The following is a 21,325-nucleotide window of genomic DNA, read 5'->3' on the forward strand; positions in this document are numbered from 1 at the left end:
ACTGTCGGTCTGAAATTTCAAGTAAATGGCTCAGCTTACCACGAGGTTCTCAGCGCTAAGAGATAGAGGACTAGTATATATATTAGGGTTGATTTTACTAAGATTTCTGAAATGGACATAATTTACCACAGGTGTTTATTTTAACAGATGTATCTCTGTGTGTCCATTCTGTCATTCTATAATGGATTCCAGATGACATCAAGACATGGTAAGAATATTACTGAAGATACCTTGACAGTTTGATGCTCAGTAAATGCCTCAGGCGCACTGTATATTATAGCACCGGGACCAACTGACATGGACTGCTGCATAAAGTTAGCCGTTCCATAATCTGACACTTTACCACGCCATTGGTCAGTATGTCGCCATAACAACACATTGGCACTGCTGATATCACGATGGATAATAGGGCATGGTTTTTTTTTATGAAGATAGTTTAATGCTCGAGCAACATCCAGAGATATAACAGATACTTCAGTGCTGGAAAGAGGTCGCTCGTCAAGCAAGTTTCGTAAACTCTTTTCCATGAGTTCTGTCACAAACAAAGGACTTCCATCATCGTTTGTTGCTCCAATGAACTGCAACAAGCAAGGATGGCGGCATCTTGAAGCAATGTTCATCTCTCGCTCAAATGGTTCTCTGCGATAGAGGGAAGATCTTAGAACATGATGCATCTGTTTTACGGCGACAGCACAGCCACAATACTTGCCTTCGACAACCCTTCCCCAAGCTCCTTTACCAAGTTCGTTGTCCGTCAGCTGAATTTGATCACGCTGAATAATCCAGTCGGGCATCTGTTGGCGTGAACTTTCACTTAACGCTTGCTGAACCGTGAGCAGAGTGTTCTCCAATTCGTTTTTTTCTTGTTCTTTTGCCCTCAAACGTCCCTCCAGGGAATTAACTTCTCCGTCTTTTTCTTGTAGCTGCTCTCGTATGATTATCAACTGCTGGGTCATCTCCCTTAGTTGTCCTTCTCTCTCTCGTCGCTTTTCTCGAATATTTTCCAGCTGCTGTATCTGCTGTCGGACATTTGCCAATTGCTCTGTCATCTCCCTTAGCTGTCTATTTTTCTCTCTTAGTTGTCGATCTTCGTCTTGTGACTGCCGTTGGACATGTTTCAACTGCTGTGCCAACTGCCTGACTTGTTCTTTTTTCTCTCGTAATTGCTCCTCCACCTTTGTCGAATGCTCTGTCATCTGTCGCAGTTGTTCTCTTCCTTCTCTCAGTTGATCTTCAACATTCGTATACTCCTGAATCATCTCTGCCAGTCGTCCATCACTCTCTACAAGTTGCCCTCGGACATTTGCCAACTGCTGTGTCCTCTCCATCAGTTGTCCATCTCTCTCTCGTAGTTGCCCTTGGACATTTGTTAACTGCTGCGTTTTTTCTCTCAGTTGATTATCTCTCTCTACTAGTTGCCCTTCGACATTTGTCAACTGCTGTGTCATCTCACTCAGTTGTCCATCTCTCTCTCGTAGTTGCCCTTGGACATTTGTTAACTGCTGCGTTTTTTCTCTCAGTTGATTATCTCTCTCTACTAGTTGCCCTTCGACATTTGTCAACTGCTGTGTCATCTCACTCAGTTGTCCATCTCTCTCTCGTAGTTCCTCTCGAATATTTTCCAGTTGCTGTGTCGACTCACCTATTTTTCCTTGGGGAAATGAAAATAGAAGGAGGCCTTTTATCTCACAAGCAAAGAAACAAAAAGCCATAAAGGCGTTATTTTCAGCTGCCTCAATTTCACCGAAAAAGGATCAGTCTCAGAGACTGAGTACTCAAAGAACCTGGTCTTATCGTGATAATGTTACCTAAACCTGGCGTTCGGCTTGAAGGCTTTATTTTTGTTAGGCCTGTATATTTGATATTCGACTTAAGTGCTCTTGCTTGAGGTATTCTTCGCCATACGCTTCACCTCATCATATTTTCTGAATTTAGCAAATACATAATTCGTTGGAGTTTTCTTTGGTTTGATTTGCTGCCTGATATTTCACATTAAACTGAGTCGTCCGGGGTCATGTTACTAAATATGCTCTAATTGAAAATAGGGAACATTTATTCAGTAAATAAACCCTTTCGGGCGGCTGGTATGTCGGCTGATAATGTCTGCCGCTGAGAGATTGTCCGAAAAATGAAAATTTGGCGCGAAAAAATCCCTCAAAACATCGAAACGCTAGCCTTACAAACGTTTGACCGGTATAAAGCCCCCTCCGTTAAATAAATACTCTTTCTAACGTACAATAACTCGCCATATCAAATTTGTTCCTCAGGTGGATCTTCATACCTGATACGTCTGTCTTTGAAGTCTCCTTTTCTGCTCGAGGAACAATTTCACCTCTTCTTCCTTTGCCAGGTTCACTTCCGCTAATTTCATCCTTTGTAAAAATAAAAGACGTTACCACTTGGCATAATTATACCTAAGCGTTTTTAAAGAAAAAATAGTGGCATGAAACTGACCACGAGGTAAACCTGCTCATGGATCTCACCAAACAGAAATGACGAGATGCTTATTAACGTTTGATTCCTAATTGAGAAATTCTGATTTGGTTTAGCTACCGAGTGGTGGCAATTTGGAAGTAGCTGCGTGACACATTTTGTCAAGTGGCATTCCTTGGTAGTTAAAGCCCACGCAGGAAAACTAGAGCTGATACACTTGACATAATGGAAAATGCAAGCCTTCTCTGAGGGCCTGCTAAACGAGCTACTTTCATGAACGCCTCAGTTGGCTACTACAGAATTGTTATGAACGGCTTAGGTGACAAAGAAAATAATCGAAACCACTGATGGGCTGCTCTAGTGGACTAAAGTGACGAAATATAACTAACATCGCAATACCCAATGACGCAATGGACTATTCGCTAAATTTGCAAAATCGTTACTTTGATGTTTTAAGTTTTTAAAATCTCAGTGTCCAAAATTAGTATACAATAGTATCATTAGTTTTCACCATTTCAGCGAAATAAGATATCTTACATCTTTGGCGTCCACTTTCTTTGCACCCGGTCCTCTTCTCAATAACCCGTGAGCCTCTTCAGTCTCACAGCAAACCATTGCTGTTTTACCAATGTTGTTTACAAGGTCAGTATCCGCACCGAAATCTAGCAAAAGCTCCAGCATTCCTTTCAAAGTTTCGCCTTGTTCAGGCCCTGGTTTAAAAGTCGCAGCTAGATGGAGGGGAGTGTTTCCTGCGGCGTTTATTGCATTCACATCACACCCTGCACATAAAATTCGCTCCGTGGTTTCAATGCAGGGAAGCTTGCACACATCATCGTCCTTATGAACTGGAGTTTTATGCCACACAGCCAGGTGCAGAAGTGTATTTCCATCACAGGTGCGATGGTCTAAACGCAGAAATCTACGGACAAAGCTCATTATGTTGGCATTTTGAACTTTAAGTTTACCGTATATGACCAAAAGATAGAGAGCATAATAACACATCTTTTCTTGCGATTTTCCAGGTTTAAATTCAGTCTCTGCTAGTTTCTCACTCGCATCGACTAGTTTTTCAAACACATCTTCTATAAACTTTGGTCTTAAAAGTTTACCATTTTGCCACATTTCTCCGAATAAGCTTACGAAAGCTTTAAGATCTCCGGTTACTGAAACAACGCTGTTGAAGTTGTTTATGCCTACCTCCATCGCTCGTTTCCACAGTGCAATACAAAGCTCGTACTGCTCAGACTCTGCTAAAATAAATCCGCGGTATTTGATTTGGTTTCGGAGCTGTGTACTGTCAGTTGCAAGGATTCTCTCTCTCACCAAAAGTCCCTCCATGTGGATACCATGATCATCACCTTTTAGTAGAGAAAGTTCCTCAAGACTTTGACTCTCTCTTCTATTTTGATAAGCTTCCACGGGTTCCATTTTCTTTTTAAGCAATGGACGTGACGGGTCCTCAAGTCTCTCCTCCATTCCACGCTTCATGTAAATAAATGCTTTCTTAATATCATAAGCATTAGGATCATTAGCAATAGAGGCACCAAGAAGTTCTAGAGCATCAATTCTCTCTTCCTTTGTACACTCTTGTCTTTTGATGAAATATTCCACCATTTCAATTTTGCAATTGTTACTGGCGTAAATAAGAAGTGATAAGTGCTGATGATTTCTGTTTTCTTTTGCTCCTTTTGCCAACAGCTTTCTTACCAGCTCAACTTGTCCACTTGCCACAGCATGGCGAAGACATGAGCGTCCACTGAGATCTTGTAGATGTACATCTGCGCCATGCTCGACAATATAAAAAGCAACGTCTATGTGGCCATTGTGGCTTGCTATCATCAGAGGAGTTTTATCACGGAAATTACGTGCATTCACATCTGCACCATTATCAGTCAAAATACTGACAATATCAAGCCTTCCAAGTTGAGCAGCGACCCACAGTGGAGTAGAGCCTGACGATGTTCTGCAATCGACTGTGGCATCTCGTTCGATTAACAGTCTCACGATATTATCGTGACCACCAACAACAGCGGCACACAAAGGTGAACAGCCCACGAAAAGCTCAAAATTGGAGCCGTTAAAAAGTTTCAGATTTCCCTGAGCTTCGATGTCTGCATTGTATTTTAAAAGAATCTTCACAGAATCAAAGTTTCCGTTAAAAGCGGCGATGAGGAGAGGAGTGGCACTGTTGTCGCCATCTTTTGTCTGTGTTTCTAAAGCAGTTTTCCTTTCTTTTGTGTTCAGCTGCTTTAAAAGATCAGTTAGATCGGAAGAACCGTCACAAGCAGCTTGATAAACTTTAGCTATAGTATCATCAACAGATAGCTTATCGGCCATTTTACCAGGCATGTAGGCGAAACCTTTTTAAATTTATTTACGTTCCGCCTGAAAGACAATACGCTGGGGATAGAGAAAACAACATTCAAATTTTTTTCAGGTCATAACCTTGCTAAAGGAAACTTTTCCGATTTTAGTATTCGCAGATGAAATGTTCAAACTCATTTCACGGATGTTTAGTTTAGTCTATTTATATTGACGAAGAAATACAATTTCGTTTTACAGAGCAGGTTTTCAAAGGCGAATCGAGCCAAAAACCGTCTTCCTTTCTGCTTCAATAAACACCCAGAGGCGTTGCGCTATCATTTATGATTTGCATGAATCTTATCATTGCAATCGTGATCATTTTTCTAGGTGCCAATCATGTCTTTTCCGAGAAAGCATGAAATTTGACGAGAGTTATTTTTGTTTCGGGGAGAGGGGGGAGGGGGGAGGGGGAGGAGGGAGAGGGGGAGAAGGGAGAGGGGGAAAGGAGAGAGGGGGAGAGGAAGAGGCCGAAGAGGCGTTTTACTTACGTTAGAGAATAAGAAGGAGTTGCGCTAAAAGTGATTTTCGAGTTCCACTCGACTACGATAAAAATGCTTATAGGATAATTTTAAGATAAGATTTACCATTTTCCATCTTCCAGTGCAATCACCTGTATTCTTTTTGCCAAGCATTCCAGCAATTCATCGATTATTCATGTTTATTTTGGTTATTCCATGTGGACATATTTTTGTAAGAATAACTTAGGAATATGCACATCTCACTTATGACCTCGCTGTAACAATTGCTGCTGTTCTCCAATGAGTGTTATGTTTTTGCTACCCTAGCAAATTATCAATTTTTTTTTTCTATTTCATGGCCACGCTAATGTATTACATCTTTTTTTTGTTATCTATTTCATTCATACCGAGTTGTAATCTATTCCTGTTTTACCTTATGAGGAAAATAAAGGCCATCTATGTATTTTGTTCTTCATCTATTTCAAAGCTTTTCAATAGTAATATAGAACAGAATGACGAGCTTATTTTTCATTTTATTAAGACATACTGACATATAGTTGTAAAGAAGACCATCTGAATTCCAATCTTAAATAAAAATAGCAGTATTCCTGTGTAAAATGCAGATAAAATAAACTGTTTAATTCATAATTTTTTGTGGATATATATGGTGACGGCCTGTTCCCTTTGCAAAGTATACATAAAATAGGCTGTTACAATGCAATTTTATCTCAGACCCTTTTGAATAATGAAAAAATAGATTTAAATGGTCTGTTTTTATTATTACAAATACTATTTTGATCTTGGTGCTGAGTTAAGATCCATGCATTTTCTATTGAAAGTAGGTATAGGATAGTCTATTTTAATCCAAATTTCAATGGCAGTTATTAGCTACAATATCTTATTCGAGATAGAATGAATATATGAAGTTCATATATTTTGAACTGCGGTATTAGATACGTATGATGCACGATCCTCGCAGTAGATAGCGCTATTTATGCAATAGCGAAAATCAGTTCAAAATATATGAACTTCATATATTAATTCTATCTCATTTATCACTTTCACGGGTTTATTATGAATCAACTTAACGGCCTGCCGTTAATTTCCCACACACGAGATTACTGTGTGATGGATGTCCTCCCCTGGGGTGGGATGGGTGGGATATTGGGCGCACTTAATTTGGAGCCTCGCTCTGTTGTGCGAGCCTCACCATACTCTGGTGAAAGTGATTAAATAAAATTACAATAAATATACCTTACTGCAAACACAATTAGACAATTGAGAAATAATAACTCCAAAATTTCAGACATACCATGACCGTCTGATGTTTAGTATGTGCTTCAGGTGCACGGTATATCATAGCACCAGGACCAACTGTCATGGTCTGCTGCACGACATTAGCCGTGCCATAATCCGACACTTTGCCTCGCCATTGGTCAGCTTGCCGCCATAGCAACACATTGGCACTGCTAATGTCGCGGTGAATGATGGGAGATGATCTCTTTAGGTGGAAGTAGTTAAATTCAAAACAAACATGGCGTCCGCCACGAAGTGGCACTGGATTTGTGCCTCAAAATATTGTAAAAACAATTAGAGAACTCCAGAGATATCGTATCACCGTATGACGAAAGTGCAACGGGCTTCAAAGGAAGTAATTGATCGATATATTGGTGTTATTGGCTGTAAAAAGAAAGAGGAAGTGAAGTGGGCACGCGTTGTGCTTTGCTCGGCTCACTGGAGCAAACAACCTGTAATGTAGAAGTAGATTTTCCAGATATAAAGTTCACTACACAAGCTCGCCAAAGTGAAACGAAATGGCACTGGAATTGTGCTGCTACATTATGCAAAAACTCATGGACAACAAAGCAAAATGATGCTAGCACGCTGGAGTACTACAACTTGTCTGATGTAGAAAACGAGAAACCCCTTAAAAATACTTACGGCAAAATTCTTAAAAATAAGGTTATCCCAATCGAAAAGCTTATCGAAAGTTATCTTGATTGTATTAACTCTGGATTAATCGTTTGCTTAAAACTAAGCTCTTATATTTTAAATAACTTTAACTAGTTAACGTTTTTAGATTTTATTTGTAATCAAATTCAGGTCGACTAGCTAGAATCCTAGAAACTCGCACTGTTGCGTGTTATTTTTTATTGGTTCTTTCAGGTAAACTGGAAAAAAGGGGTGATCTGCTCAGAGCATTGGTCAAAAGGATTCAGGTCTTCTCTAGAGGATCTACCTGACAGGTCAACAACTAAGACATATGCTGAATCCCAGGCATCATACATAACACCTTCAAGAAATATTGCCTCTGCTAAAAGATGCTTACATCGCCAGAAATCGAGGATATTTTGCTCCCGCATTCATTGGTCAGCGGATTGGAGTCGGATGAAAACAAAGATAGTGGTTAGGACAAGTTCCATATTAAATATTGAGCGATTTAAGTTCTGTGGACTTTCTTTATGGAGAAAAAAGGTAAAAAAAATAGCTTTGAACATATCTCTTGGTATTTTTAAGGCAGAGCGACTCATAGCAATTTGCTGTCTGATGGGGACAATCTGTGCAAAGCTTCAATGTCCATTCAAACTGGCTTTATTTGTAATTGTCTACGGATGTCAGACATTTAGGAAATTGTAGCTTAAACCACTTGCATTAAATAATGGGAAGATCTAGGCAAATCTTACTTGAAAAGGGGTTTTTCTCCCAGTTGAAAACACAGTTGAACGAACGCACTATACAGATCTCTTTGATCTGCTTCCTAATTTTACGCGCGAGAAAATAAATTTGTTCAAGGCTTACTTTAGTATGAGAGGGTCTGGATTGAGTTTATTTCCCGTCAAACATTGCTGAATAAGAAAAACAAATATGGCGACAGTTTAAAGGTTTCGCAGAGGGTTTTTCTTTTAACGCTTTCCCTTCTGGTGCGTTCTCAAGGATGGTCTCAGATCACAGACTCCACAGAGCAAAAATAGAAATTTTCAAGCTCTTTTGGAAGTCTCTTATTGTCAAGAAATGTTTCTTTTTATGGACGATTTGCTTACTTCGAACTTCCCAATATATAATGTGAGTCGGAGCTAGTTGACTTCTTGGAGGGTTGCTCCTCAAATGGACGATTCTTTGCCATGGATTACGCTGTATTTGAAACAGACTAGAGGAAATGACAAGCCTCGAATATCGAACATTGCTGACATTGCGGGAAGTAAGTAGACAAACAGCTTTTGAATTATTTTTATACTAGAAGTACAGCTTAATCTCTACTTAACCTGTTTCGAGTCGGAGCTAGGGAATACTCTGACTCGTATTTGTTGTATTTTGGATTTTTGTGGAAATCCCATACATTTCCTTACACGATTTCGCCGCCATTAACTCCTCAATGCGCACGCGCGTCCGGCATTTTGACCCAAATTTCTGGCAATGATCGATGAAGGTCATGCAAGAACCATGATCATTGCAAGAACCTAGAAGGAAACTGCAAAAACTTAATCTTAAAGATCCAAAAGATGAATTTATCAGGACAATCTCTAAAGAAAACTCTGAGCTTAAAAGAGAACTTTTAATTTTGAAGGAGAAGATGAAGGAAAAAGAATAAGAAATGGCTAAGATGGTCAATGAACTAGATGACCTTAAAACTGACCAATTGCAGTACAAAAAAAAACTCCAGTCATTCCAGTTTCAATTTGAAAGATCTCGTTTTACATAATATTTATGAGCACATTATGAAGAGAGGTCAATGCTTTTATATGACTGGACCAACTGATGCTGAGTTTCATTGTTTGTTTGACTATATCGAGCCATTTTTAAGCTGTTTGGTTTAGCCAGATTGTAAATCTAGTAATGTCTCATCATAATACACTGAGTGCTTGGCATAATCATGCTCCTGCATGATTTTACAGTGATAAGTATATCTGTATTCAAGATGTTGTTTCAAGCCAGATTCTATTTTTGTGGATGCTGTTAGAACAGCATCCTTTATGCCATCGCATGTGTAAGGTAACAAAAGAAACTTCGGGAGCCAATAAGATCATGAGAATTGCAGTCGATTTAACTCAGTAACATTCTGATGGACCTCGAGTAGTTCTCGGTAGTCCGTCTTTTCCACGACTTTGGACGGGTCTCAATGATCGCCAACGACTAGGATACGGATATATCCGATCTTCCAAATATGGTTGGCGATAAATGTCTGTAAACGCTCGGAATTGTTTTTGGCTGCTGTACCGATGGCGCCCGAAATGACAAGTAAGCCACGTTTATTGATGACGAGCAGAACAAGCGGCGTAGCGGGTGTACGAAGTGATAACGATATTTGGTAAGTAAAAATGTTTTCTCTCTATTAATTTTTACCCACTCAATCAGGCGCAGCTTTCGAGGAATACGTAACTCGTATGTTTGTAAAGAACTGTTCGACACTTTCCGCACCATTCAAGATTTTTTGAAAGAGATTTAGTGAATGGACAGACCTGTTTGTTTGACAACAGTTATCGAGCAATGAATTCGAACATTGTCAAAACTTTGGCGATCCACTATTCTTTTAGTTTGAGCACAATTGATTTTCATTCATCGTTTTTGTTTAGAAGTACTCGTGGACGATGTGCTGGACATTATATCTGTCAAAAGGTTAGCCGCGTTTCCTTAGAAAAGTGCTTAACAGGAGTTGTCTGCACTAGCTCCAATTTGAGGATCGTCCCGATCTTTTGGGACGCAAAGAAACTCCTCTGTGAGACAATGAACCTCCTTCGGGAGACAATGAACCTCCTTTGGGGGACAATGAACCTCCTGTGGGAGACAATGAACCTCCTTTGGGAGACAACGCACACTGATGAGACTTCATGCAATGTTGCTTATGACAAAATATTTGACAGAAACGATAGTGTGGATAAGTCTTTTGACCGTGAAGAAATCAAACCGACACATTTTGTTCGAAGCAATGTGGTTGCGAAATGCACCCTTGTTAGAGTATTCCTGAAAGCTGTGCCAGGTTCTGTAAAACACAATTCAGCTATTGATTTTGTTACAAAAGTACCAATAATCAGTGATAAGGAACTCAAAGGTATGAAAAGCGATCTGCAATTTAGATCACGTACACCGTTCAGGCGGCTAACAGTAAAACCATACAGATCTCGAGATAGAGAACCATCTAGAATATCACTGCGAAAAGTTATCCAGTCATGGAAATTTCGAAAATTGAGATCAAATGTGAAGAATTTGCTCAAAAAATCAGTTCCTGCTTCATCTGTTTTACACAACATTGCTTGTAATTATAAATTGTGGAAAATCAGACATATTAAAAGGCAAACAAGTTTCTTTAAATAGTAATTATCTTTTACGAGCTAAGTGTGCCACTTGTTCATTTGCATTTAATGCATCAAAAAGAAATCTTTTACTCTCTGGAGATGTTGAATTAAATCCAGGTCCTGTTGCAAAAGGCAAAACTGGTTCATTGGCATTAGTATCCAATACTACAGGTGATTTGCTCTTAAACTACAGGCTACTTAGACATGGATTAAGACCACTTGATGTTGGTGGAGGAGGCGACTGCTTTTTTAAGTCAGTATCACACCAGTTATATGGCGACTCCAACCATCACCTAGAAATTAGAGCATTGGCTGTCCAGTATTTGAGAAATAATCCTGAGCGATTTATAGAAAGCAATTTGGATGGATCATGGTTAAGTTATTTATCTTGTATCTCTATTCAAGGAACATGGGCTGATAACATTGTTATACAAGCTGTGGCAGATTCACTGAACTTAAGAATTTATATTGTCGAATCTAATGCAAATTTTTCAGATTTGACCCTGGTTGAATCTGTGAATACTGAGGTTGGAAGTATAAGGTCTATATATGTAGGTCACATTGGTGAACTGCATTATGTGTCAACTTTACCAGCTGAATTTGGAGTAAATTCAACTGAAACTGGAACTGAGAAGTCTCATGTAAATCTTGCATCTTGTGACTTTGGCATAAATCATAACCGTAAAAGAAAAGACAGTGACTACATGAAAGAATATAAAAAGAAGAGAAAAGCAGAAAAAGGCATTTCTAAGGAGGAAAGAGAAAAAAATAATCAATACATGAAGAGTTATAGAGCAAGGAAAAAAAGTATTGAGTTTTTTATTCAAAGTTTCATGACATTGTCTCTCAAGGGCCACTGTATATTTGTACTTGCTGTGATCAAATGTTCTACAAACATAGTGTACTTCAGACTAGTAATCTAAGACAAAAGAATCCTGATATTCATAATTACCTTACAGGTAAGACAAGTGTCAACAATACTGAATGGGTTTGTCAAACATGTTTCAAGTATTTGTGTAAAAACAAAGTTCCACCATGTGCTATAGTTAATGGAATGCAATTTCCACATAAACCAGCATTCTTTGATCTAAATGAACTAGAGTGTAGATTACTTGCACCCAGAATTGCTTTTCAAAAACTCATGCAGGCACCACGAGGAAGGTAACTTAAGATACATGGTAATATTGTTAATGTTCCAGCAGATGTGAACACCACTGTTAGTATGTTGCCACGCTTACCACACGAAACTGCAACAATTAAAGTCAATTTGAAACGTAGGCTACAATACAAAAGTAGTGCATTACCATTAACTGTTAGACCAAATAAAGTCATCAATGCTGCAATTTGGCTTTTGCACAACAGTGATCTATATCAAGAGGAAGGTATTGCACTGAATGAAAACTGGTTATATAACTATAATGAAGCATTAACTGGAGACATTGAAACCACTGATGATGAGGATGTAGTCTTAACTGATAATAGGCAAATCAATGGAGAAACGTCACAAAATGATGAAGATGAATGGAGTGAAGATAAAGCAGACATTTGTGCTGGTGTGGCTGATACTTTGCTAACACCACCAGATTTTGCAGGTCATAATGAGCGGCAGTGCATTCTTAATCTCGCACCATCAGAGGGTAATATGCCACTGAGTGTATTCAGGGATGAATATTCTGAAGAATTGGCATATCCAGGAATATTTCTTGGACAGAAGAGACCTGGTTACAAAGATCGGTTAGTTAAAGTTCTTTACAGTGACATCTGTAAATCAGAATTGAGAAGGTCAGACCGTAGAGCTGCAAAAAATGTTGAAAACATTTTTTATAAAGCAAAAAAGTTGCAGATGAAAATTTTTTTGGGAAAATCACAAGTTGCTTTAAGAAAATGCCACAGAAATAATAAGTCTCTAAAAGCTGGCGATTTAAAAAATGATGGAGGATTAGAAAAACTAATACATCATGATGAGGGATACAAATTCCTGAGAGCTTTATGAGGAAGCCCACCATATTTTGGAAAAGCTAAGAGAGATCTACTTGCTATGATAAGACAACTGGGCACAGCTACTTTGTTTAGTAGTTTCTCATCAGCAGAAACACAATGGATTCACCTTCTTAGAATTCTTGGTCAACTGGTTGATCACAAGCAGTATAGCAATGATGAACTGGGAAATTTAAACTGGGAGGAAAAGTGTAGATTGATCCAAAGTGATCCAGTCACATTTGCTAGACATTTTGACTATCAGGTGAATAATATCTTAAGACATTTTCTGCTAAGCAATGCTGAACCATTAGGAAAAATATCTGACTGGTTTTATAGAGTTGAATATCAGCAAAGAGGTTCACCTCACATTCACATGATGATATGGATAGAAAATGCACCTGCATTCGGTGAAGATAGTGATAGCATAGTGACCTCATTTATTGATAAAATAATAACTTGTGAGAAGCCAGCAGACAATCCTGAGTTATTGGAACTAGTTACCAGACAAATTCATAAACATTCTCATACATGTCGTAAGAAATCTAAAAATGAATGTAGGTTCAATTATCCTCAGCCTCCTATGAGGGAAACAATCATTCTGTATCCACTTTTTGAGAATGAAATACTAATGAGTGAAATAAGATCACATAAGGAATCATGGAAAAGCGTAAAAAAATATTTGAATGACCTTTAAGAAGGTATGGATATCACTTTTGACAACTTACTTGTACTCTTAAATATGACTGAAAGTGATTATATGTTAGCCATCAGATCATCAATTAAGACACCAACTGTATTTCTCAAAAGAAACCCTAACGAATTAAGGATAAATAATTACAATCCTGCTTGTCTCAGTGCATGGAGAGCTAATATGGATATTCAGTTTGTACTAGATGTGTATGCATGTGCTGTATACATAGCAAAGTATATTTCAAAGGCTCAGAAAGGTATGAGTGAACTGTTACGACAGGCTTGTAATGAAGCAAAAAAGGGTAATTCCAACATTAAACAGCAAGTGTGAGATATCGGAAGCAAGTTTTTAAATAATGTTGAAATAAGTGCACAAGAAGCTGTATACATTGTTTTACAGCTTCCAATGCGTAAAGCATCTCGACAGGTTGTATTTATAAACACCTCACCTCCCAGTGAGAGAGTAAACCTTTTGAAGCCACTTAGTGATATTAAAGATATGGATGACGACTCTGAAGATATTTATACTGGTCATTTGATCAAAAGATACACAAAGCGACCAGAACACCTTACTCTAGCAGACTGGGCTGCCTGGTATGATGGCGATACAAAACCATACCTTAAGCAGTCTAAAGAACTTGACTCTGATAGCCTTCTTTTAGAAGTAGCTCTTAATGAAGTTAACGATGATGATTATAATGATGATGATAATAATCACACCCACTCTAAATGCAAATCTTCAAAGAAAAATAAAAGGAGGAAAATAGCTAGAATAATTAGAAGTGTATGTTTCAACAAAGAAACTGAACCAGAGAAATACTTTCGTGAACTAATCATGCTTTTTACTTCATGGAGAAATGAAAATACTGATTTGATCAGTAATTGTTCAACTTATCAAGATTACTTTTCTCTATTTGCTCATAAAATAAATGAAAACATGAGAGAATATGTTGTATGTAATGAAGACTTAAATGAAATACAAAATCACACAAATAGTACGGAAGACATGGACCATCAGTATGACCTGATAGCACCAAGTACTCAAAATGTTGAATGCCAAGATGAGGCTGAAGGTAATCAAGATTTACAACCTGACTTAAATGAGAAATACAATCTTTCTGATGACATTGGCATTCCATCAGCAGATTTAAATCATGAACCATTAGTTCTAAATGAAATGCAGGATGAAGACTACAGACACATAGTTCAAATGTTGAACAAAGAGCAAAAGGAATTTTTTTACCATGTATTGCATCTGATCAAAACATCTGATGAGCCATTTTATTGCTTCCTCAGTGGAGGAGCAGGAGTTGGGAAATCAGTTGTAACAAAGGCCTTGTGTCAGGCAGCCTTAAAATATTATAATCAGAGAGCTGGTGTTGACTTTACACAGGTGAAGGTGTTATTACTAGCACCTACTGGTAAAGCTGCTAATAATATCAAAGGCAATACCATTCATACTGCTCTTGGAATATCTGCATTTCACTCTTTGAAAACATACAAAAGTCCTGACTCAAGCAGACTCAATACTCTGAGATGTCAACTAGGTCATATCAAATTGATATTTGTAGATGAGATATCCATGGTTGGCAACAGTATGTTTAATATTCAAATCAATAACAGACTGAAAGATATTAAAGGAAGTCAGTTGCCCTTTGGAGCTGTAAGTATTGTTGCTGTAGGTGACCTATTTCAACTTCAGCCAGTAATGGATGGTTACATATTTAAAGACCTAGACACAGACTATAGTGTTCTTGCACCTAACCTTTGGCAACAACATTTTAAAATGTTTGAATTGCATGAAATTATGCGGCAAAGAGAAAGTAAAATGTTTGCTCAATTGCTTAACAGATTAAGAGAAAGTAAACACACTTGTCAAGATATCATGAAGCTTAAAGAAAGATTAATAGATTCTGACAGTACTGCATATCTTAGTGTACCTCACTTATTCATACAGAATGTTAAAGTAAATGAATTCAATGACAGAGCTCACCATACTATGTCTGGTCCTAAGTTCTCAATCAAAGCACATGACACTGTTATTGGAGCTCAATCTCAGAAACTTAGGGAAAAAATACTGAAACAGATTCCACTTGATCAACCAAACAAAACAAGTCAATTGCATACAGTGTTGCACCTAGCTGTTGGTGAAAGAACAGATATCTCCCTCAATGTAAGAACTGATGATGGCTTGACAAATGGTGCTGGTAACATAATCAAACTTATTCAAACACAAGAAACTGGCAAACCTTCAGGTATTATTTGGGTACAATTTGATTGCCCTGATGTTGGTGAGAAAACAAGACATGATAATAGACATCTTTATAAGCAAGGCATTGAACCTGCATGGACACCCATTAAACCAGTTACATCACAGTTTGCAGTGGGTAGAAATAGAATAGCACAGGTCTTCAGAAAACAATTTCCACTACGTCCTGCTGCTGCAAAAACCATTCACAGGTCACAAGGTGATACAGTTGATAAAATAGTTGTCAACTTTGATGCAAGAAAAGCAATACCTCATATTCACTATGTAGGTTTAAGCAGAGTAACAACAATAGAAGGCTTACACATAATAGACCTTTGTGAAGACAAAATAGCTGTAAATACTGATGTACAGAAAGAAATGGAAAGGCTGAGAACTGAAGCTAAATTACATTTGTGCATAAATCCCGTTTACAATGCTGATCAAGTGCTATTAAAAGTTTGTTATTTAAATGCAAGGTCTTTACATAGACATATTGAAGATGTGCAAAGTGACCTGAACTACAGTAGTACTGATGTAAATATTTTCACAGAGACAAGATTCTGTCACTCTGATGATGAGAGTGCATATATTATTGATAACTATAGTTTGTTTAGAAATGATGGTACAGTAACAACTACTAATCTCCGACCATATGGAGGAACAGCAGGTTATAGTCGCGTTGATTACTATCCTGGTTATCTGTACTCCTGTAATTCTCATGGGATTGAAATAACTGCTATCAGACTAATGACTGCTCCACACATACACATATTTGGCATATATCGCTCACCTAGTGTACCCATAGTGCAAATGTGTTCTGCATTATCCAATGTTTTATTTTCACAGGCCTTGCAACTCAATGTTTTAATTGGTGACTTTAATATTGACTGGCTAGAAAATGCAGAGAGAACATCACTGTATAACTTATTTGTAAGAGATCATGGATATAAACAGCTTGTATCATCTTACACCACAGATAACAAGACTTGCATAGATCATGTTTATACAACATACCCATATCAAATATTAAGGTAGAAGTACTTGAAACATATTTTACAGATCACAAGTCAGTTTGTGCACTTGTTGATTGCTTTAATGAGGCAGTTTAAATATCAAACTGTTTTGCATGAAGAGAGAGAAAGAGATATTCGTGATTTTCTAATATTCTGGTACATGCTCATACTACTCATGAACCTTCATTATGTTCATTGACTAGGAGCTTTCTTTACGGTAATGGCATTAAACTGAGAAGAAACAAATTAACTATACTTGTACTTGGACATTTACATTGTACGACTCTACATGACGTATATCAAGCACATTACAAACTACTTCATTTTGCTGCAAATATGAAAATTGGTCAAAATACTGTTTTATTTCACAGTACAGTTGTAACTGACATTCCAAACATGGCATCAAACTCAAGGTAAGTTCTTGTGTCCTGATAAGACCCTAGCAATCTCTTAATACATTAACCCGTTGCCACTGAAGCTAATGAACACAATTACATTCATTTACCCACAAATTTAATTCTCTCTCATTTTTCTTTTCTTTTAGTAAAAGTACATCAACAACAAAGAGTAGCAAAACTAAAGACTCAGATAAAAAAAAAGCTTTTTTTATAAAGTAAATGGTTTGAACCCAGGAGTATCAATAGTTTGTATAGTGTGATCCGCGTGAAAGAAGTTCTAAAAATATGTTGGTGAATGACATTTCAACAACCTGTTTGCAAGTCATCTTTAGAGTCAAGTAAATAATAGTTGTCAGTTGATGACGTTGTAAAGTCTGATCCATAGACCACTTTCATAAATGGCTGCCGGATGAAAATTCTTTTGTTTAAATTTAAATTAGCCCTTCTGGCCTTGCTCGAGATAATGTATTCTTTTGAATTTTGTACCGTAGAACGAGGTCAGAAGGGCTAATTTAAATTTAAACAAAAAAATATTAAACTGGCAGCCATTCATGAAAGTGGTCTATGGCCAGTTAAGCCATGATCCAATTGGCTGTAAGACGTGTGTAGTTTGTCAACAGTCATTGGTCTGTTGTGATCCATCTATTGTTCATCAGTTTGTTTATGTCATTAATGAGTCCTTGGTAACGTGGATAGTTGTTGACATCTGTTGAGAGATGTGTCTGTGTTCTAAGTTAGTAAACCAGCTTTCCAAAGTCAGTTGTTGAAACTAGTTAGTAGTGTATGTTAAGCATTTAGCAGACTCCCATTCAGGATTCTGTGATTAATATGTCAGTGATCTTCATAAATGTGATAGTTTACATCGCCATTTCTAGTCGCTTGTTTATTCTCAGTTAGTCTTGTGTTAAGGTTCCTACCAGTCTCTACAGTGTAGGATGCTAAGCAGTCAACAGAATGGCGGGGGGGGGGGGGGAGATATAAACCTTGTCTGCAACTATAGAATTGACTGAGCCACAAATACAAAATTACTGAATTGTTCTTCTATTTTTTTTTCTAGACGAATCCATAGAAGGATATGTACATTTGTTAACAGAGGTTCAAACAGCAAGAAATTCCACTACTAACTACTTCAACTGCCGCATTCAAACAGGGCAAGAGGAAGCAGTACGTACTGTATGCTATTCACCTCAAAAACGCATGAATTTAAACCAAGCATTCCTTAATAAATCACCAGTGAAGATTATTGGAGTGAAACAAACACCATCAAAAAGGTTCCATACACGAGAAGAAGAATTTACCATTGCAAAACATGCAAAAATTTCTCCAGCTTCTCTGTCATTTTCCTTTAACGAAAGCTTTAGCAACCAGCTATGCACAATTACTCAAGCACTAGGAAAAGATCTATACGAAACTGTAGATGTCAAGGCCAAAGTCCTCAAGAAGGCGGAAAATAAACAAATTATAAAAGATGGTGAGAAGGCAAAATATAAAAGCGATTGCCTTATAGCTGATGAAACTAACTCGGTAAAACTGGTCTTGTGGGAAGGCATAATTGATAAAATTCATGCTGGGAAAACATACCACTTCAAACAATTGAAACTTGGCATTTTTGATGATGTCAAGTATTTAAATACTAGTGAAGCCACTGACCCTCAAGAAATTGATGATTTACAGAACATCAATCTGACCACACCAGAAATAAAAGACAACACCATTGAAGGCCGCTGCATTGGTGTTTAGATCAAGCGTACTGCCTCTTGCATAGTATGTAACGTGACCATCAACGAAGCACAACTTGAAAGTGAAACTGTAACTTGTAACAACTGCAACATGACTACTCTTTCAAGCATTTGCAATACAAAATTAGTTGCTCAAATTGTCATTCAAACTATGCAGGAGAAAAAAATTCTCAAATTTACCTGCTTTAATGATGCCATAAGCAGCTTCCTCATAACAACCGACGCCCAGATGTCATTATCTGATATCCCACTAGAAGACTTACAGAAAATCATGTTGCAGGCAGGGAATAAGAAAATTATAGCAGACAAAACAACTCAAGTAATTTCACAGTTCCTCCCCTTGCATTGATATTAAGATTAAAAATACATGTACAGCCAATAGTGAATCACAGATTTAAGGAAAACTGTAACTTGTACCAAGTGCAACATAACTGCCCTTCCAAGTATTTGCAATACAAGAGTTATCTATTTGCTCAAATTTTCGTTCAGTCCAGGGCGGATAAAAAATGCACAAGTTTACTTGCTTTAATAATGCTATAAGTAGCTTCCTAATAACAAAAGACTTTCAGATGACGTCAGATATCCCATTATAAGGCTTGAAGAAAATTATGTTACAGGCAGAGGAAAAAACCATGCAATATACCAGACCAACAACTTCAGTGATTTCGAAGTTTCTCCCCTAATTAAGTGATATTAAGATGTATGAACATTAACTCTCCTTTTCTTAAACTCTCATTCAAGCTCTGCGAAACAAAAAGATAGTAAAGTTTACTTGTTAATGACACTATAAACAACGTAATCAGTTGGTAATTACATGACTTAAACAAAATTATGTTCCAGGGAAAGCATTAAAATTTTAAAACCAACAAAACCAGACAAATGGTTCAAGAGCACTACCTTCCGTAAATATTGCTCAAATAGTGCTTTACTGCGAAGGATCGTGCTCATATACATATTGTAGTTGTGTTATACAATTTCTCTTGTTAATTTTTTTAACTCCCTTATGGGAACATGAGTACTAAGGAAATGTTCAGTTGTGTTATTTAGTAAGTTACCCAAGGCAAGGTTAAAATCTTACCATTTCAACAGCAACATCTCTTCGTTTTTGTTTTTAACACCACATGTTATAACTTCCCTTAATTACTACCTCTCAAATATCCTGTTACAGTATAGAACACATACCCATTTAAAAATGTACTTCACCATTTAAAAATGTACTTGACATTTGAAGTATCTTAGTTCCTGAATGAGCCAATCAGATCTCAAATGCATTTTTAATGAGTTCTCTGGGAACTAAGTTCCTGTGTCAACCAATCAGATTTGGTTTGCAAAATGGACTTTGCTCTTTAGGAACTAAGTTCCTCAATAAACCAATGACATGGAAGAATACATGATATGACATTTCTAAATTAAGGTTTGCCTATTTTATTTATGTCAACACTAAATAGAGCAGACAACAATGTTACACTTTGGAAATGAGTCGACTACACGATGGTCTACACGGCAACGAAAAGGCAACTGATACTATACAATTCTGTAAAAAATGCCACAACGGTTTTGCCGCGCTTTTTACCAGCGCTAATACATAATCTTATTAAAAGTTTTCTTGTGTAGTATCGCTAAGTATTTTTACAAGTTGTACCGTAATTTGACGAGCCCGTGGGGCGTGTGAAAATACAAAAAAAGGAGTAAAAATACTCAGTGATACTATGCAAAAAAACGGCTAAGTTATTTATTATCCAACACGCCAAACTGTTATCTATGTTGTTCAGTGCGGGTGAATTTCGCGGATATTTATTTACGGGGAATGCGTGACAGAAGTATGCGAAGCGGTACCAAACTGACGCGTTGTTTTGTTGCTGTTTCTATTTTCTTCAATGAATTAAAGGAAGAAATTTCCTGGACGTCGAGCTGTTCTTCTTTGTTTGATTCATCTAGTAAACTTGGATCTATATTTGCCAACCATTCTGACTCTTCGTCGTCGGATATTTAATTCAAATTGTCTGCCGTTTTGTTTTTCGCCATTTAACTACAAATCCACCATTCTTCGCTTGCGCGATGCGAGGAAATCTGTGTAACCGATGCTGTAGATTACAAATACCGGGTGACATTTGTATTCAACCAATCGTTTTCTAACATTTTCAACGCTGTAGTGTATGTATAAAGGGCAGAAATTTCCTCCCCTACGATTCAAATGCGTTGTTTATTTTGTTTCGGAAAAGTATTTTGCTACGCTTCAATGATCTCGTCTCGGATTGGTCAAAAACTCACAGGTGTATTCATGCGTGGAAATGAACTTACAGTTTCGAAATGAGATGAAATCGGCGTTGAGTTTTTGTTTTCCTCTTCTCTCTCGGGAGTTAAAAAAATCTATTCCCAAAGGAAAATTAGGTAGATCTTCATCGGCTTATTCGCTTGTTGCCATGTCTTGTCTAACATTTCTACGGAAGTTTTATACAAAAACTACAGCGTTGAAAATGTTATAAAACAATTGGTTCATACGTAAGCTGTGCGTTCATCGAGATATGAAGCACTTGGGAAGTTTGGAGAGCACTCAAGAAGCTAGAGTTGCTCTCGGCTACGCCTCGAGCAACTCTTCGGCATCTTTCATGCGCTCCAAACTTCCCGCGTGCTTCATATCTCGATGAACGCACGCTGACGTATGAACCAATCGTTAATTGTTGTCTGTTCTATTTAGAATCGCATAGCTT

At 37.6% G+C, this 21,325-nt stretch overlaps 3 protein-coding genes and 1 pseudogene across 8 annotated transcripts in view; 3 read left to right on the forward strand and 1 right to left on the reverse strand.

Annotated features, from left to right (window-relative positions):
- Positions 1 to 21,325, reverse strand: part of LOC111347261 (protein fem-1 homolog B-like) — a 79,702-nt gene that overhangs the window by 2,170 nt on the left and 56,207 nt on the right. For 5 of the 6 annotated variants that reach the window (XM_088762424.1, XM_088762422.1, XM_088762423.1 and 2 more), the window contains 2 exons: positions 2,282 to 2,372; positions 231 to 1,651 (listed from right to left, as the gene is read on the reverse strand). In XM_088762424.1, coding sequence (XP_088618550.1) covers positions 231 to 1,651; positions 2,282 to 2,372 — 1,512 coding nt within the window. Of the gene's footprint in view, positions 1 to 230; positions 1,652 to 2,281; positions 2,373 to 2,970; positions 4,823 to 21,325 lie in introns of those variants that run through there. The other variant, XM_088762425.1, reaches the window with a different exon arrangement.
- LOC148727655 (uncharacterized) lies at positions 11,769 to 12,539 on the forward strand. The gene has a single exon (XM_088762457.1). It carries the CDS (start codon positions 11,769 to 11,771, stop codon positions 12,537 to 12,539), a length of 771 nt encoding a protein of 256 aa, XP_088618583.1.
- Positions 13,243 to 20,518, forward strand: LOC148727656 (uncharacterized). Its single transcript, XM_088762445.1, has 3 exons — positions 13,243 to 15,471; positions 16,849 to 16,890; positions 17,933 to 20,518. The coding sequence occupies exons 1-2, from the start codon at positions 13,623 to 13,625 to the stop codon at positions 16,857 to 16,859; spliced, it is 1,860 nt and encodes a 619-aa protein (XP_088618571.1). The 5' UTR covers positions 13,243 to 13,622; the 3' UTR covers positions 16,860 to 16,890; positions 17,933 to 20,518.
- LOC148727657 (uncharacterized) lies at positions 17,911 to 20,518 on the forward strand (annotated as a pseudogene).

The sequence above is a fragment of the Stylophora pistillata genome, chromosome 6, assembly GCF_964205215.1.
Source record: "Stylophora pistillata chromosome 6, jaStyPist1.2, whole genome shotgun sequence".
In the NCBI taxonomy this organism is placed as follows: Eukaryota; Metazoa; Cnidaria; class Anthozoa; order Scleractinia; family Pocilloporidae; genus Stylophora; species Stylophora pistillata.

Excerpts from the sequence above, each read along its gene's own strand:
- LOC148727655 (XM_088762457.1), top strand. The coding sequence starts at position 11,769 with ATGTTGCCACGCTTACCACACGAAACTGCAACAATTAAAGTCAATTTG.
- LOC148727656 (XM_088762445.1), top strand. The coding sequence starts at position 13,623 with ATGCGTAAAGCATCTCGACAGGTTGTATTTATAAACACCTCACCTCCC.